General features: G+C 37.3%; 4 protein-coding genes across 4 annotated transcripts; 2 read left to right on the top strand and 2 right to left on the bottom strand.

The window, feature by feature from the left end:
- Positions 1-1165: 1165 nt before the first annotated feature.
- LOC104427559 (TMV resistance protein N-like) lies at positions 1166-7961 on the top strand. The gene is made up of 3 exons (XM_039312507.1): positions 1166-1832; positions 2184-2362; positions 7751-7961. Exons 1-3 carry the CDS (start codon positions 1624-1626, stop codon positions 7792-7794), a joined length of 432 nt encoding a protein of 143 aa, XP_039168441.1. The 5' UTR covers positions 1166-1623; the 3' UTR covers positions 7795-7961.
- LOC120293365 (disease resistance protein RUN1-like) lies at positions 4585-6946 on the top strand. The gene is made up of 2 exons (XM_039312504.1): positions 4585-4673; positions 5348-6946. The coding sequence occupies exons 1-2, from the start codon at positions 4587-4589 to the stop codon at positions 6914-6916; spliced, it is 1656 nt and encodes a 551-aa protein (XP_039168438.1). The 5' UTR covers positions 4585-4586; the 3' UTR covers positions 6917-6946.
- A 546-nt stretch (positions 7962-8507) lies between the features above and the next one.
- LOC120293366 (probable mannitol dehydrogenase) lies at positions 8508-10674 on the bottom strand. The gene is made up of 5 exons (XM_039312505.1): positions 10571-10674; positions 10374-10487; positions 9307-9823; positions 8900-9056; positions 8508-8713 (listed from the first exon to the last, which is right to left on the bottom strand). The coding sequence occupies exons 1-5, from the start codon at positions 10672-10674 to the stop codon at positions 8511-8513; spliced, it is 1095 nt and encodes a 364-aa protein (XP_039168439.1). The 3' UTR covers positions 8508-8510.
- A 1106-nt stretch (positions 10675-11780) lies between these two features.
- Positions 11781-18030, bottom strand: LOC120286343 (kxDL motif-containing protein 1-like). The gene is made up of 4 exons (XM_039312508.1): positions 17787-18030; positions 16632-16769; positions 14171-14323; positions 11781-12120 (listed from the first exon to the last, which is right to left on the bottom strand). Exons 2-4 carry the CDS (start codon positions 16745-16747, stop codon positions 12018-12020), a joined length of 372 nt encoding a protein of 123 aa, XP_039168442.1. The 5' UTR covers positions 16748-16769; positions 17787-18030; the 3' UTR covers positions 11781-12017.
- Between the last annotated feature and the right edge of the window lie 379 nt (positions 18031-18409).

Genomic DNA, 18409 nt, shown 5'->3' with positions numbered 1-18409 from the left:
CACGTCCTTCAACTGCTTGCCACTAGTCCCCATTCAAGGCCAAGCCATCATCATCAGTCATGGTCAAGCTCGTGCAATTAATGAAGAAATGGATGCATCCGGGAAAAAGAAGCGTTAGTTAGAAGTGTGTAAATCTAAAAGTACCACTTCTTGAAATGTTGGAGTTATGGAGCGTCGTTGTTTGATATGAACAAACCATTCTAATTCTAGAGGAAATGTCAATTAAAGAATAAATTTCACAAGAGAAATGACATAGTGCAAATTACCGACTTCTTCATCATCTTCATCCTTTTCTTTGGCTTGGACATACATTTTTAAAGTACAACATATTTTAAATTGGCTTGTTTCCTCAATCTTGCATTGTCAATGAAAAGACTATCAACATCTTCCTCAATTTTTCTCATGGTTTCAAGTTTCATCTCAAAATGACCTTCTTTTGACACCTGAATTTTTGTCGACGTTTTAAATATTCATTTATTTTGCAAAAAAAAAAAGTTAAAAAACTTATAAAAAGGTCAAGAGCAGAAAATATATATGTATAAATAAAAAATAATAGTAGTAGTAGTAGTAATAGTAGTAGTAGTTGTAGTAGTAGTAGTAATAATAATAATAATAATAATAATAATAATAATAATAATAATAATAATAATAATAATAATAATAATACATGAGAGTGGTTAAAAAATGATGAAGAAAAATGAGAAAAGTCGAGTGGGCTGGTGTAGCCCAACCCATTCTTTTATTTCCTTTACAGCCCACTCCTTTATTTCTCTTCCAGCCTTTTCTTTCGTCTTTCCTTTGGGCCCATCGGAAATTATATAAAAGAGAGGGCCAGCCCATCATTCCTTTTCTCTCCTTTACGCACGCCCCCGCCCGAGGAAGGGGACGAGACCCGGCAGGGATCGTGAGCCAACCTTCCCCCATTCGAAGATCTTTCAGCAGCCGAAGGGTCTTTCTGGCCAAGCGTTCCTCGCGAAAATATCTGTGAATGTCAAACCACTACTTCTAGATAAGAGGTCCTAGCGCACAAGAAGGAACGGTGTAAAGCAACCTTATTTATTGCCAACCGCTTTGGAGGAAAACCGTTGACTTATTAAAGCCGTCGCCGTTCCTAATCCTTTCGGTGCCGGGCAAAAAAAAAAAAAAAAAAGAAAAAGGCAAACAAATCCGAGAAAGAAAGCGAAAGAGCATTGCAATTCTCCTGCCTCTGGCGCTTTGCTGATTCCTGTTAAGAAATCCAACTCAGATCCCGAAAGGGCTGCACGTCTCGTTGCGATCCAACTCGGTGAATATTTTGAGCTGCTGAAGGAGAATGAAGAGAAAGAGGGACTCACCAGACGCAGCGACCATGTCCACTGTCGATGACGGCAATCGTTATCGGGGGCCGAATTCGAGGTGTTTTTGAGTTTCAGAGGCCCCGATACTCACCTCAACTTCACTGATTGCCTTTATCACTCCTTAGACAAAGCTGGAATTCGAGTTTTCAGAGACGATGAAAATATCCGAAAGGGCAAAAAGATTGAAGGCGAACTTCTGCGTGTCATTGAATCCTCCAAAATATATTTGCCTGTCTTCTCTAGGAACTACGCATCAAGTAAGTGGTGTCTTCACGAGCTCACACACATGCTGAAGTGCTTGAGCAAAGCGAATGACAAAGTGATCCTACCCATTTTTTATGACGTAAATCCTGACGATGTAAAGCTTAAAACTCGATTGTACTCCAATGCTCTGAAAAAGCATGAGAAGAAGTTCAGCTGCAATCAGATTCGGCAATGGAAGGAAGCTTTGACCAAGGTCTCAAAAATCAAGGGATGGGGCATGAAGGACAAAGGGTAAGAGTATGACTTTGGAATGTGCTTTTGTTCATTTTTGGCCCTAGCAATGAAAAGTGAGATTATAATAAAGAATAGAATTTTTTTCCTTTTTTTTTCTATATTAATTACTCCCACCAAACACAGTATATTGGTTTATCCATTTTTGTTTTTTTTCCTAGTAATTGTTATCTTATGTTCTCGAATCACTCATCCAAATAGAGTATAGATCTAATTTTTCATTAGTCAAGATTTCCTTTTATTAAAGAAGCCCATTTAAAAATCCGATTAGTTTCATGTCTACAATATTCCTTAACTCAATAGTTCATTTGCCATATGTTTCACCCTAAGACTCTTATGTCAATATGGCAGCCACGGTGAAATCATCAACACTATCGTTGATGAGGTTTTGACCAAGCTGATGAAAAGAATGAGAAATCTACCTAATCATTTAGTCGGGATCCATGATCATGTTGAAGCTATCATGGACATGTTAAACAAAGGTTCTCATGATGTTCACTACCTGGTCATCCATGGAATGGGCGGTATCGGTAAGACAACTCTTGCAAGTGCTATTTTTAATCAAATGTCTAGTCAATTTCAAGGATGTAGCTTCCTTTCAGACATTCGTGAATTTGCACAACAAGGAAGAATTGTTGACTTACAGAAACAATTGTTATCAGAGATTCTCCAAGGTGGATCTCTAGGGATCCACAATTCTATTGATGTAGGGATTAACACAATTAGAGAAAGATTTCGTGATAAGAAAGTTCTCCTTATTCTTGATGACGTGGATAAGAGGGATCAACTCTCTAAGCTAGCTGGAAAGAGTGATTGGTTTGGTCCAGGAAGCAGAATCATCATTACAACAAGGGACATCAACTTTTTGCCAATCAAAGAAAAGGACAAAGAGAGTAGTTTCCAAGCACATTCTCAAGAGTTTCAAATCTATAAAATGACAGAAATGGATTTTTTCCATGCTCTTCGGCTTTTTAGTAAACATGCCTTCGGGATGGACTTACCACCACATGACTTTGTTGATATCTCAAGGCAAATTACCACCAAAACAAGTGGACTTCCTTTAGCTCTTGAGATTATCGGTTCCTCACTTTATGGCGAGAGCAAAAAGTTTTGGAAAGGCACTTTGCAAAAATTAGAGTTGGCGCCCAACCAAGTTGTCCTCAATAAATTAAAAATCAGTTATGACATGTTAGAGCCTCATCAAATAGAGATCTTTCTTGATATTGCATGTTTCTTCATTAGAAAAGATAGACTCCACCCTTGTTATATGTGGAAAGCTTCCAACTATTTTCCAAAGAGAGAACTACTTGTCCTTAGTCGTATGTCTTTGTTAAGGATAACAAAAGATGATACATTATGGATGCATAATCAACTTAGAGATCTTGGAAGAGAAATTGTTCGGCGCGAAGATGTCAATTTCCCAGGGAATCGTAGTAGGTTGTGGGAGCCCAAGATTGCCTTTGATGTGGTTCGGATGAAAGAGGTAAGCTATTGTCACCTTACTATTTTCTTTAGGTAAAAAACCAACCATGCATTTTTCAAAGGTTGTGGAGTTAGTTTCTTACTGGTATGTTTTTTTTTTTTTTTTTTTTAACTTTTACTATGGAAAAGAGAAAAATAAAAAAAGGTTTGTATAAGAACTCATGATGGTAATTCCATTACATATCACATATCTAAAAGGTTACAACGTGAAAGTAGCAAACACTTCATAAATACATTTAAACACAAGGTTATTGGTCAACAAATTATACGGGAACAGATCTAGATTGCAACTTCCTAAGCTATCAAAGCTATTTAAGGCTGATTTTATTCCTTTTACTCGGCAATGAGACTCCTTTCCTGAATTTTGGTAATAGATTTTTTAATTGATTGTAGTATGCAATCTTTTATGTAGAGTCTGGTAGAGCTTTCAAACAATATATGAGACTTTTATGAGGTTGGTTGAATATGTTTACTATTATGAAAGCATATCTTTTTTTCACATTGCTCTTTTATTTTGTAGAATCGGCAACAAGTCCTAAAACAAGACTTTCTAGCTCTTGTCTTCATCCTGTAATAAAACTCATAGGAAACCTAAAATGGGATGCTCTGGAGTAAATCGAGCTTCCACACACTCCAGACCAAGCAGATTTCGGTGCATAGAGTCAAAATAGGGCTATAAACTCAAGAGACTTCTTTTAATTTGGTCTGGCAACTTTTTTCTAACTTGCAAAACCATTGCAGAGTTTTTGTGTTGTTTGAATGTGGAGGCAACATTTTCTATCAAATGGTTTTGCTCAATGATAATAAAGTTTTTTTTGTTATCATTTTGCGATAGGAATTGGCTTAAATTGATGGAATAGAAATATTACTATGCTTTACACAATGTAGAGAACTCTATCAAATTGTATGAGCCAGTCAGATTAACTTGATTAACTCTTTGTTATGGTCAATTTAGATCTATATGAACAAAACAATAATGCATGTTTCATTAATGAATATAATGAAGCTCCTTAGACTTGTGCAACACAATGTTTGTCATCCAGTTCAAATGTTCACATATGCTTTTCCTATTACTAGGGGACAGACAAAGTTGTGGCACTCATATTAACAAGACTATACAAAGAGCATAGTTTCACAAGTGAAGAATTTTCAAAGTTGCCCAATCTAAGATATCTGGAATTAGAGGGCGGGAACTTGGTAGGGGACTTTAAGAATCTTCTCTCCAAGTTAACATGGCTCTCTTGGAGTAATTGCCCTTCAAAACTAAACGTGATGAATTTGTGTCTTGAGAAATTAGTCGTGCTCAAGCTTTCGGGAATTAACATTACTGAAGGTTGGGCCGGATGGAGGTCATGCCTGGTACAAACATCATAGTATCCAGTTTACTTTTTCTTGGGCAAAAGAACACTAGAAGTATCAAATGTTATGTATAGCACTCACTTTAGTATCAAAAGTTTTCGCCGGCTCATTTAAGTGCTAAATCGGAGGAAAAACGACTACTTAAGTGCTAATGGTAAGAAATTCTGACCAAATTAATTATATAGCATTTATAATTAAAATTATAATATGACATGGCCAATTTTTTAAAAACTCCAGCCCATGTGGCATTTTCACGTGGTGTACTTGCACTAAAGTAATTGTTGATTAACAATGACTAGCACTGAAGCAATCACTTTAAACAAAATTTGATATTTAAATGATCAATATTCACAACTTTTAAACAACGTCGTTAAGGATTATATGTTGACTAAATATGCCGGCAAACCACTTAGGATTGAGAAATTACTAAAATATAGCTACGTCGGATTTCCGACAACCAAGATCGAGATTGGCACTTAAGTGATCATTTAAAAAAAAAAAAAAAAAAGTGGCATTGAAATGATCCAAAAAATTTTTTTGACACTACAGTGAGTGCCGTTCACAATTTTTGACACTTTTAGTATCCTTTTGCCCTTTTTCTTGTGTTTGTCTCACTGACCAAACTTACCAATTTGCCATTATTGACTTGGTTGATTCTTGGTTTGTTTTTTCAGATGAGCAAGGACTTGAAAGTTATAGAAATCAATTCTTACCCAGGCTTAAAAAGGACTCCCGACTTCTCGAAATGTTTGAATTTGAAGAGATTGGTTATTAAACAGATTACAAACTTGCTAGTAATTGATGGCTCTCTCTCTAAACTAGAGCACTTGAAGCACTTCGAAATCATCTTTTGTGAATCCCCGAAGAGGGATGGTTGCGAACTTTATCCGGTGCCTTTTGTATTAGGTAGTCTAAAATCAATGTCAAAGCTAGGAATGAGAGGGATGCACCTTCAAGAACTTCATCATTCCATTGGACAAATGACGCGTCTAGAGTATTTGTCTTTAGATTATTGTTCTTTTCTTAAAACACTTCCAAACTCCATTGGAGATCTTAAAATGTTGAGGTGGATAAGTCTTATTGGAACTTCAATAAAGAAGCTACCAAGAACAATGGGAAAATTAGTGTCTCTGCTTGAACTAGATTTGAGCATGACGAAAATCAAAAAATTACCTACTTCTATTAGAAATCTCAAACGGTTGGAGATTTTAAGTCTAAACAATTGTGCAATTAGAGAGCTACCAAAAGCCATAGGGATGCTAGAGAATCTTACAGCTCTATATGCTAGCTTCTGTGAAAATATGGAGGGAGAAATTCCAACTGAAATTGGGGGTCTATCCTTTTTAACGAAGCTAGGGCTGACAAAGAGCAAGATTCAGAGGTTGCCCGCAACTATGAATAAGCTTTCTCATCTCCAACAACTTCTTCTGGATCAATGTGATGAACTTAAACAGTTGCCAGAGCTCCCTGTGAGTTTGAAGGAGTTAAAGATCTCATCTCATTTATTGTGGACAGCTCTTGACCTTTCATACCTGACTAACTTAGTCGATCTTCATATACGGGGCGACACTCCTAGGTTGTCAGAATTTAGACAAGGAGTTCCAAAGATAGAGTGGATCGAAGGATTATCTTATTTGGAGAGATTGACACTTGTCATTGGAGATGACACATGTCCTTCGATTAATTTGGCTACTCTTTCGCGGCTTCAGATTCTTGAGATAACTTGTGTTGACTCGCGATCTCTAGTCGGGCTTCCATCCAGTCTTATAGAATTGACTCTACGTGATGTGAAGTCACCCATGGGAAGGTCAGTCTTTTCCAATTTGACAAATCTGTCCCATTTGTGCCTTCTTAATTGCCAGTTGAGGGAAGTCGAATTTGATGATGTGCTTGGACAGCAACTGAAGAAACTCCGTAGTTTGTATTTGAGGGATACTGCAATGCTTGAGAGACTTTTGGTATCGAGATTAGAGGGCCTCCGAGTGTTGAGTATGAATGGTTGCCCTAGGCTAATGGAGACTCGAGGTCTGGAGAAATTAGAATCATTAGATTCATTGGTTTTTTTGGGATGCGGTTCCTTGAAAGAGTTGCCAGATTTATCAAAATTAAAGAAGCTGTGGCAATTGGTTGTGCCAAATCATCTTCCGGAAAAGTTGTTTTATCCCCGTCTTCCGGACACGTGGGAAGGCCAGAATTCATATTCTAGAAAGAGAATAGTTATCTCCTCCCCTTACACTCGGTAAAAGTTCCTTTGGTTTCTTCTTCCTCTATACATATATTTTTTCTGTTTTTCTTTCCTGAGCAATTTTCTACTTGTCCCTGTTAGAAATATTCAGTTTAAAGCACCAACGCAAGTTCACTTTTAAGTCTTAAAACTATGATCTGTGGATTAAATATTTACGTTATTGTGGGAATTATAAGGTGGTTCATAAGTGGGATGATGATTGTAGAAGTGCTAACGGATGAAATAATAGGTGTTCACATTGTTTAAAAAGTGCTTAGAGGGACTTCATGTTAGCCAAGACAAAATTGATTCTATTACTTAAATGGGTATGGTATTTTCACAATAATAATAATTTCGTCCACAATTTAAACTAGAAAATGTTCTTTCATGACAATAATAACTTCTTCCGCGACAATTTTATGACTTAGTACGTGATGTACTTGTGTAATAGTTGTGGAAAAAGTTATTAGGGGTGTGGAAATATCACGAGCCTTGTGTAAAGGGATTAATTTGTTTAGTCACAAATGTAGTGGAGGAGAGAGGAAGGTCTTTAAAGGAAGACAGAGTCATCAGTTAATTATTTGTGGAAGCACGAGAGAAAATTGTTGGGGCAAATGACAAGGTAATATATCGTTTCGCAAATATACGAAAACTTGTTAGAATGGATTATTGAAACCTTTATGGATGAAAATTATTAAAGATTAATTTCTATCTAGGTCTTATGAAGTAGTCGAAAGTTCAAGGCGGCGATGGATCGCTATAATGCAGCAAAATTGCGGTTATTTTCTTCATTTTCATGTAATCTTGTCCAATGATTATTACGATCATTAATTTGGCTAGTCGTCTTATGCAGAACTATTTTCATGTAATTTGGGGTATCGATGGCACTATAGTTGATCATCATGGTTTCAGCAGACAAGCCGATTTGTTCGAGGCTGAAGGTGGGGGCTCGGTGCATCGTAGATCAATTGCGATATGGTTGAATCTCGTATGACCACCTTGTAGCTTCTTCTTTTTTTCCCCAAATGCGTGTAAATCTATTCCTTTTTTTTTTCCGATAACGTAAAGACTCGTTCATATAGTGGAAACCTGGACAATATATGTTTTATGTTTTCTTCTAAATTTTAGGTAACTAAATTAGCTCCGGCCTGAGTTGCTGGCCGGAGCCAATATATGATGCCCTGACAATGTGATTCAGATTCGATCGCCAATGATAAATTACATACGATATAATAAGTCTGATTAGATAATTGAAAATTGAGATTTCACCTGAAAATGACCTTATGCTAGAGGACCAAAAATAGAATTTATCTCTTTGATTCAAACACCCAATGACCGAATATAAGTCCCGGTTTCTAGTGATAAATTGTACATCAGCAGGACATTTCTTTTTTCGACTGATTGAAAGTAATTAATTTTAGGGATAAACTGAGACTCCTCATCTGCAGTTGGATCCATGTCTCGAGTGCAAACTATTTAAGTTACATATATGGATTCACCTTGTAAATTAATAATTCAGAAGGATCGCATAACCCGATAATTTATCAAAATAATCCTGTCACTCTATCTACTAAAACATACCAAATAATAACAGAGGCAACGCAGACATGGAATCAGAGATTGGTGAGCGTATTGGCTATGTCGATGACGAATCGATATCGGACATCTCCTCTGGCGAGTCGGTCCATGGCTTCGTTCACGTAATCCATCGCGACAACCTCCACGTTCGACGTTATGCCGTGCTCCGCTGCAAAATCCATCATCTCCTGCGTCTCCTTGATTCCACCGCACATACTTCCCACCAAAGATTTCCGCCCTGCATTTTCGAATTTCCGATTATTCCGGAAAAATGGGTTAAAGCATTGGGACCTTATTTAACTAAGATGGACCAAAGTAGTTCAAATAATTAAAATAGAATAAAATCAGAGACCAATTAAAAAGAAATGTTCACTTGTGAAGTAGAAGCAACTTTGAAGGAGAGATTTGAATATTTCCAAATTACCAAATAATGGAAAGAGTGGGACTTGAGCTGGGGTCTCCAGGTCAGGTGCGCTCAACATGATGAGCTTTCCATCCGTTCTCAGTAGATCCAACAACGGCTTCAATGGATGCGTCGCCGAGACCGTGTCGATGATCCCATCCATTGTGCCGATCGCAGCCTATAATTTCTCAAATCAAATCAAATAAAAACACAAATAAAAAAGAAAATATGTATACATGAAGTAATTGGCAGAAGTTCTCTTGGCTTGTTTAAGTTTAGATTGATCAAAGTTTTAGGGAGAAAATTTCATTGCATTTATCTGTTATGGTCAAATTGTATAGACAAACTTTTTTTTTATATGGTCAACATATAATTTGTAATAATAATTCATTGCTTCACTGTGTTTTCTTCTTTTAATTTTTCCATACCTGCATTTGCTTCATATCATGGCTTAGTATGAACGAGTCAGCCTTCAATTCCTCAATCGCTTCCTGCCTCTTGCTCTCCGAAGTACTTATGACGGTGACCTCGGCGCCGAACGCCTTGCCGAACTTCACCGCCAGATGCCCCAGCCCTCCCAGGCCCACGACGCCGATACGCTTCCTGGGCCGGTCCAAACCAAAATGCCTGATTGGGCTGTAAACCGTGATCCCGGCGCAGAGTAGGGGGGCGCAGCCGGTGAGCGAAATGGCATCGGGGATCCGGACCGCGAAGTGCTCGTCGACGACGAGGATGTCGGAGTACCCGCCGTAGCGTTTGGTGTTGCCCTCGGATTCGAAGATCGTGTACGTGTAGACCGGCTTGGGGCAGTAGTTCTCCAACCCTCCATGGCAGTTGTCACATTCTCCACATGAACCAATTAGGCAACCAACGCCTACTTTGTCTCCAACTTTGAATTTGTTCACTTTGCCCCCAGCTTGAGTCACCACTCCTACAATTTCATGGCTATAATAAACCCCTAAAAGAAATTAATACCACAAAAAAATATGGAACTAATATATTTATGACAAATTTACTCTTATAAATAATTTAATCCAAAGTAATATTTTCTCTACCAAAAATCTCAAATTAATACATATGTGATAAATTTACCTTGCATTAATTTCCATTATATTATGTTAATACTGTGAAAAACCATAAATTAGTACACTATGAAAAACGGAAAATAAAACTTTAAACCGATATACTGATCAATTGTCATGTGTTATCCAACTTAGTATTTTTGACGGTAAATTTATCGCGAGCATACTAGCTTGAGATTTTTGATCAACTCAAAAAAAAAAGTCGAAAACCCAGAAATTGACTTTGTTGTAAATTGACTTCCGTTAATTAAAGGGAAGATTATTGCCTCTTTAACTTCCTTAATTCTAAAGCAGCATATTGCCTTTACAATCTCTACTGTTGGTAATTATGGAGCAAGTTACTATGTGAGTATAACAAGCTCCCAAATTACCTCAAGTAATATTCAGAACAAGCGGAGGAAGCCTAGACGTACCCGGGTACGATAGGGTAGCTCGAAATCCCGTGTTCATTCTTAATGATGTGAAGATCGGAATGGCAAATTCCGCAGTATAGGATCTTCATGGTAATGTCATGATCTCCGTTGGCCCTGCGACGCAGAACATGCGTTAGCAATAGCCAGGTCTTCAGGCTCGTGTCCTGGATTACCAAAAGTTGAAAGTAGATGCAAACCTTCTGGTGAAAGAGAAAGGTGAAAGGACTCCTGAAGAGTCCCTTGCTGCATAACCAAAAGCTCTCTGCATTTGCTCTTCCCCATTCAGCTTCAACGCCTCCATCTTCTCTTTTTCAATTCTCAGACTCAGTTAATTTGGGCTTATCGAATATCGTAAATTCATAGGACGTTTTATAGGAAACCGTCTGGTTGGAAAACTTTTCAGCTCATTGTTTCTGCCATTTTTTTATTTTCCGTCTGGCGTTTGCCAGTTGATTATTCTTAACTCTTCTCCAAGAAAGAGGACGAAAAGTAGATTAAACTGTGGAGTTGATTTTTTCTTTTCTTGACTGGGGAGTTATAGTAAAGTGGATTGAATTATTCCAAAGGGAGGAATCAAACTTCGATTTTGACACATTTTTTGGGTCGTCGTTGTCATGTCATGCAATTTGTGGTTGACCAAGGAAATTTAGATTTCAACCATGCAATGTGCTAAAATTTAATCTCTTCGAGGATTGATATAACAAAGTTCGAGTTCAAAAATCTCTCACTACAAATAGAAATAACAATATATATCAACTTTTCAGGGGAATTTTATAGACAATTGTATTAGAATATAATGACCGTTATTGAAACCCATTGATCCATGCTCTTGAGACCTCATGAAAATGCGCAAATTTAATTTGCTGACTTGTGGAAACACATGGAAGTATGCACCCCAGCCGTACGCTATTACAATGTGTATGACCTTTTTCATTTAAGCTCATACGGTTCGAAAGTCTTTTCCTTCCAGTCCCACTGGTGACATTCAGCTCATTTTGGAACTAACATTTGGTATCGACAGCCTATAATGCCTTACCAGACTAGAGATGGTTTGCCGGGTACATCATGTATCCTGTCAAATAGCCTTCAAATCTGGCGCATTGCATGAGGAAAATCCATATACAACTCGACCCGACTCTGCACCATGTCCATCGCCCGAAATAGCAACCCTCAATAACCGGTCATGACAGAATATGACATGAGTCACGCGATTTTACGCGCCCCTAAAAAAACGATCATCAGACTTCTAGTATATACTTCATTTCCCTCAGATACATGAGTTTCACTGTTGCATCACTCAATCAGCTGTCAGCTCTCTCACATGCCCGACATGGAAATAACAGTTCAAACATAAAGCGGATTTCCTAACCACGAAGCCGCTGGGTAACCATTTCATATGCACTGATGAAGCAACTGCAATGGCATTTTATCTCTGAATTAGCAGTTTTCGTGAATAGACCACAAACAAACAGGATGCTCCCGTGCAGAACTTGCCATATTAATTCACCTGCAGAAGAGCAACCAATAAAAGAAAGAAAGGAAATAGAGACATCGACTTGAAGACAATTGGAGCATCAATAAGCTTTTCTTCCGCTCTTCTTCTCCAATAGACAAACACAAACTTGTTTCAAGAAATTATCGTAATTACTGCAACAGCTCGAGGTCTGGCCTACGATCAACTATTTCTCCTTTAGAGTCGTCAGAAAATGCATCAGGATATGTGGCCAAAAGCTTCGACTTCATACTCCTGGCGTTACAAAAAGAAAAGAAAATTAGATCAGCTCATTGACATGCAGAAAAACGATCTTTAATTTAACCTCAAGAGCTCATCGGAGGCAACCATTCCATAGAATCAGGGAAGAACCATTACCGAACATATCTGAGAGGATTCTAGGTATATGAAGCACACACAGAAGGTCCCAAAATAATCAATCATTAGTCAAAAATGTGCTAAGCAACTAAGATTATAAATGGAATTCCTACAAAAAATTGAGATCAGATTGCCCTCCTGAAGATACTATGTGATTCCATTATAGAAATCTCCTCTCTCATATCAAAATACAACAGGTTTCATCTTTTTAATTGCAGAAAGAAGTTGACAAGCTCCAACCAAATCTATGTGCAATGTACAGTAGGAATTCAAGTATAAAAGGCCAAGTAGTCGTCATAAATTGCTGCACACTTCGGATGAAGGTCAATATGACTGTTTATCTAGCTTATCTATTTCATCAGTTACCACTAAAAAAATACTATCAAAGATAACATCAAAATTTTGGTTGCCCCTTATATGTTCATACTCCTCATTGTGAAATTTTGCAAGTTCTCTTATTTTCATTATTAATTATGAGAACTGTGAACTTGTGCTCCCCATGAAATTTTTGAAAATCAAACAAAGAAGTCATGCCCTATTATTATGCAAGGTAAACATGGATTTTACAATAAGAATCCTACTTGAAAGAACCCCACTCCAATGACCGTGATTCCATTCCATTCCACTCCGCTACCTTCAATCAACAGCACCTAAGAGAGAAGAATGACAGCTAAAAAGATCCAGGAACTTAATAAAAGTGGAGTATGACTTAGATACCAATATAGTGGCATCTGCATATCAGACTATCACATATAATGAACTTTATTTTCCCTTTCAATTTTAAGTTTTTTCTTTCAAAACTTTTTAATTTAGTATTGTGTACTATAAACAACTTATCTCAGCTCGCAGATGCTTTTTACGTTATCAATCCCTTCTTTAAAACCTTAAGCATGGACAACGCACTTTCATCAAATTCCCAAGTTATCAGCAGATATTCGATCCAGAAACAGATGAAACCCTATTATTACCTGGTAAAAACAAAGCCTTAATTTTAATCATCAACTCTACCATTGCCTCCCTTCACTGTGGAAGCACAGACAGACATGTGAACTGGTGTTTCCTTGAAAATTGGGAAGGCAGAACATACGGAATGGCTAGGCATGGTCAGTTCTTCCCATCCCAGCATGTATGTTTTGTTGATCAACTTAAATGACACTAAGTAGAAAATCTAAGCAATTCATAACCTAGCAATTCATTTAAAGAACATGACTAGCAATTTCTAGAAGATATCCCAAAATAGTCTGATGAAATCTGCATTCTTTACAGAATTTGTTGACAGCAAAGTCAAACAAGTGAGCAAATATAACACAGATACTATAGCAATCATGATGAGGAAGACCAGTTTTATAGGCTCTTTATGGTAAACATGCTTGTTTTGTCATGTGAATTTATTAAATGTGTTTGAGCGATTGTGAAGTAACATCTTCATCAATAAATGGGCTACAAGTTATTAAAAGAAAGTGGAAATATCAGGAGCAGACATGACTAGGCACAAGAAATTGACTCCCAACATGAACATTAGCAAACATTCAGATCACATGGCCAGGATAAAATGACAAATACAACAAAGCAAAGAACCGGATGAAGTACAGCAGGCATGTGTTCCCAATGATTTGTCAAGCAAAATGTATATCAGCTGTGAACCAAATGACTAATCACCTTATGGTGCTTCTTTTTTTTTTCTTTTTTTGGTTGGAGACATTTCAGCAGTATACCCTCAATTAACTACAAAAAGAATAGTTGTTTACACACAATTGAAACGTCCCTGAGAAGCAAAGATACTCCTGGACAACAAATTATCAATTCATTGTCCAAGAAATTTTAAAATGAAGCATATCATAAGTTAAAGCTTAAAAAATCCAGACAACCAATTATTAGCCAGCATGTCACAACAATAATAATGCAACCAGAGATAATAATAATGTACCTTAGCTTCTGAAAGATGTAGTCAAGGTCCGACTTCATGGACCTCAAGAGACGGGTATTTTTGGAGAAATCACCTGAAACCTCATTAAAGCAATTCTCAGAATATTCATTCAAATGTGAGAGCACCGCGTTGCTGTCCTGTAGCCTTCCCCAACTGCAATTTGAACCACGAAACAGGAAACAACCATCAAAAGAAGATAATAATACAATCAGCAATCCATCTAGAGCAACCAGACAGTCCAAAGATGAAATGGTAAGAACTACGCTGCACGTCATCCCACAGAAGAATTTTACCAACATAAGCAATCCATCTAAAGGAACAAGTAGCCCATTCAAAGATTAAAAGGGGACAAGTGTGTCGCAAGTCCAAAGATGAAATGGTAAGAACTACGCTGCACGTCATCCCACAGAAGAACTTTACCAACATAAGCAATCCATCTAAAGGAACAAGTAGCCCATTCAAAGATTAAAAGGGGACAAGTGTGTCGCAAGTCATCCACAGTGAGAAAAACAGTAGCATATGTGCTTATATAACGCATCCACACAGATATGATTAATCTAAATTAATTATGCAAAACATAGACAGCCCCTCATTCTTTTAACAATCAATGGTTAGAAAAATAGGTAAGCACAGAAATCTCCCATAACTGGCTGAGTAACTGGCCAGGATCATTTCATGGAACAAATATATGGTATGTATGTAGGTATGTAATGTATTTTGAAAGTATGTACATACTGATGCACTTATGAAACTATCTATATTACAGGTAACCTATATGTATCAACGTATATATGTGAATGGCTCCAATAAGATAATTTCTGGTCTTACAGAGTCATTCAACATTTGAAGCCACTTATTTCCAATTTATCTTAGATGTCCACCCAGAAGATCAGATCCTCTATACTAGTTTAAAGATTTTGAACCCAAGCAGCAAAAAGCCTTACATGATAAAGAAGTCACCATAACCAAAACATGATCCTACGTAGTGCAGAATTGCCCAGGCTCCAATTCGTAATCAAGTGAGATGAACAAATCCAACAAGAAGTGTGAGTCCACTTCCAACAGTTTTAGCATTCTTTACACTGAACTGGAACCTCAAGAAGAGAATCTCTAGTTCTCTTTTCACTTCATCTGCTTCTCCTTTTCCACTCTAGCTTGACTCTATATTATTACTCAATTCATTTTACAAAATCATCTGGCCTTGCTAAATGAGAACTAGCCTACCTAAGGACATATCTAAAGCTAAATGGTCATTCTACCAGGCATTTGGATGATAGTTAAAAGTGCATGCTTTTCATAGTAGACCCAGCATAAAGAATCGCATGTATAAACCTCAGTTCACAAAAATGACCCATAATCTGCGTTAAATCATAAATACTGAAACTCAAATGGACTGATCATCTAACTTAGAATATCCACTTTAAGGATTTGAGCATTTCCTATGAATTAGATAGTTCGTTAAATTAATTTTCCACAACCATCCTATGATGAATTATCATCCTAGTTTCCTATGAATACTTATTTTTCCACAACAATCTTATGTTATCATCCTTGTTTGCCTGAGGGTGGAAAGTACATGTTTATCATAGAAGCTAAACATTCAAATCAAATCAGAAGCTTTCCCAAAGAAGAAGCAAAAGTATTTTTTATATATTGAAAGTAAAAGATGTAAGATTATTTTGACAAATGTAATAGTTGTTGATGCACTTCTGTAACTATCGTCAATTTGCTACCACTGTGTAAACAGTCGATGTAAATAATCATAGGAATAAAAAAAAAAGGCACATCAAATGAGTAAAGTTTCACTTGATTTGACTTATTCTCCTTTGTCTCTATGCATTGATGACTAGGAATAAAGAAAAATGGCAATTTGAATGAACCTGAGGTAGCTTTCTTTTTCATAGACAAGATATGATGAGACAGACATAAGGGAGAATGCAGGATATTTACCAAGTGGAAGGATTCAACTATATAGATAGATCGTGGTGAAGAACACCAGTGCAGACAGACCTCTTTCTCTGACTAAAAATTTCCAACAAAAGTGAAGCTTTTCCTTCACTGGAAACAAAATTATTTTTTAGGAAAATCCAGAAGTTGGACCACTTCTGTGCATTCCTCATATTTATTTGTTTTTTGTTCACATTGACCCATAGTAACTCCTTGGCAGACCTACTTGTGTGATAAATTTCCTAATTCCTAATGCAACATTCCACTAGGTATCGCTTAAGTTCCAGAATTCAACATACACCACTCCACTTTTATAGTTCAAATTCTGAATAGATGTAAAATGTAGTATGCCGGCTCCAAGAAAGAAACTACAAGATCTCACGGAGACACAGAATTCAACATACACCGCTCCACTTTTTATAGTTCACATTCTGAATAAATATAAAATGCAGTATGCCAGCTCCAAGAAAGAAACTACATCCCACCAAGAGAGAGAAAGAGAGAGTGTGTGTACATGAGGTGCTGTATTTGCTTAAGGGAATCAACATCATCTGTATTAATGAGGGTCTTGAACTCTTGAGAAACCTCCACTGATGCCTCTTTTATTGATTCTTTCTCTGATTCTTCCATTGATGATAGAGTGCAAAAACTTCTGCACATTGAGAAAAATTCAAATAAGGGGCATATAACATGGAACTGCTCACAATTTTTCATTTTGAGAAAGAAATGGTAACTTGACATTAACAACCAGGCCATACAGTTCAGGATATGATAGAACCACAATCAATCATCTTCTTCTCATGTATCTTGGTTTTTATAAAGCCCAAATCATCAAATTCAGCAATCCATTATTATTTTTGACAGGTAAGGTGGGATGGGCAAATAAGAATCGAACAAAGACCTCTTAGACTTTAGTAAGTTGTAACACAACTAAACCAACAACAGCCAGCATGAACAGCTATGATTACTGGTGTTAGAATCCAGGAACCCAAAAAATCCTTAGGCATTCGAGATAAAGATTACTCTTTAGGTAGTCCATGCAATATAAGTTCCACACAGTATTTCCATTAAAAATGGCACAAGAAAACTGCCATCACTTTATCAGCATATATCATGGTAAAGAAAACCAGTAAAGGTTTGAAAAGGTAGCACAAGGTGATAGGAGAAAACAACCTAAGCTTTCCCCTCATGTACCGCCTTTTAGATTATTGGACTATAATCTGTTGAGATAGGTCCAGCATCGGGAGATGACTAGTTAACATGAACATGAAATGACAGGACCCATCTACACAACCACATCTAGCAAAAAGCTTCACTTTGCAGCAGAGCAGCAATAAAATTGACCTTAAAAAGTTCACACATCTAAAACGCCAAAAGCCACCACAAATCGAACCTTTGTACCTGGGTGGACGTCAAATTACAACCATTTTGAACAAACATCACAACATCAACATCAACATCAATTCCCCCTGACATCATTTACACGACTAATAAGGCACTTCAGTCGTCTGAATCAGGTATACATAACTGGCCGAACTGCTAGATTGCAGAAATGAGAACACCCACAAAAGATCATCGACCAATGAGCAAATTTCGACGTTCAAAATCAAAACTTTTCAGTGCCCAACTCATGATACTAAGCGCAACTTTTGCCCCCTGACATCCTTACCTTGAACTCTGCTTCTTCACATCACGCTCCGGACATTGTGGGGCGTTTAATCTGAACGGAGAAGTTTTCCGAACGGTAGAGATTCGCAAGGATAACGGTCGATTCCGTTTCGTGATCAAAGACGAGAGAGAGAGACTCTGCGTCGGTTTGAGTAATGGAATGGTGTTTTTCTCGGAAGAAGGGGAAGAGGAATTGACCAACGGTCTATCCCATTCAATGAAATTTCACCATCATCTACCATCCGCACTTCGCCGGACCACCTAGGCATCATCCACCATCATCTATTCTCGCTTAGGACCTCACCCTCAATCACGAAGCAAGCACCATAAAAGCACCGAACAAGACTCGAAAAGAATAGAAGGCATATTGAACAATGGTGACAAAAGGGTTGGGTTCATCTGCTGCTGCCAGAGCTCATCCTTTTAAGGCATTTGACCATGGTTGTAATTGTTACTAAGACTGTGCATGATAAAATTTTGAAATAGAAATTGATTTCGCTAAAAAATTGATTTCTTAATTTCTATTAAGGATAAATTTCTGAACTAAGAAATCAGTCCGTTTAACAACTCAAAATTTCTATTTCGAAACGAAATCAGTTTAATAACAGAATAAAATTTATATTT

This window comes from Eucalyptus grandis, chromosome 5 (assembly GCF_016545825.1).
Source record: "Eucalyptus grandis isolate ANBG69807.140 chromosome 5, ASM1654582v1, whole genome shotgun sequence".
In the NCBI taxonomy this organism is placed as follows: Eukaryota; Viridiplantae; Streptophyta; class Magnoliopsida; order Myrtales; family Myrtaceae; genus Eucalyptus; species Eucalyptus grandis.
Note: the sequence above shows the minus strand (reverse complement) of the source record. Positions and strands in the feature narration are given on the sequence as shown.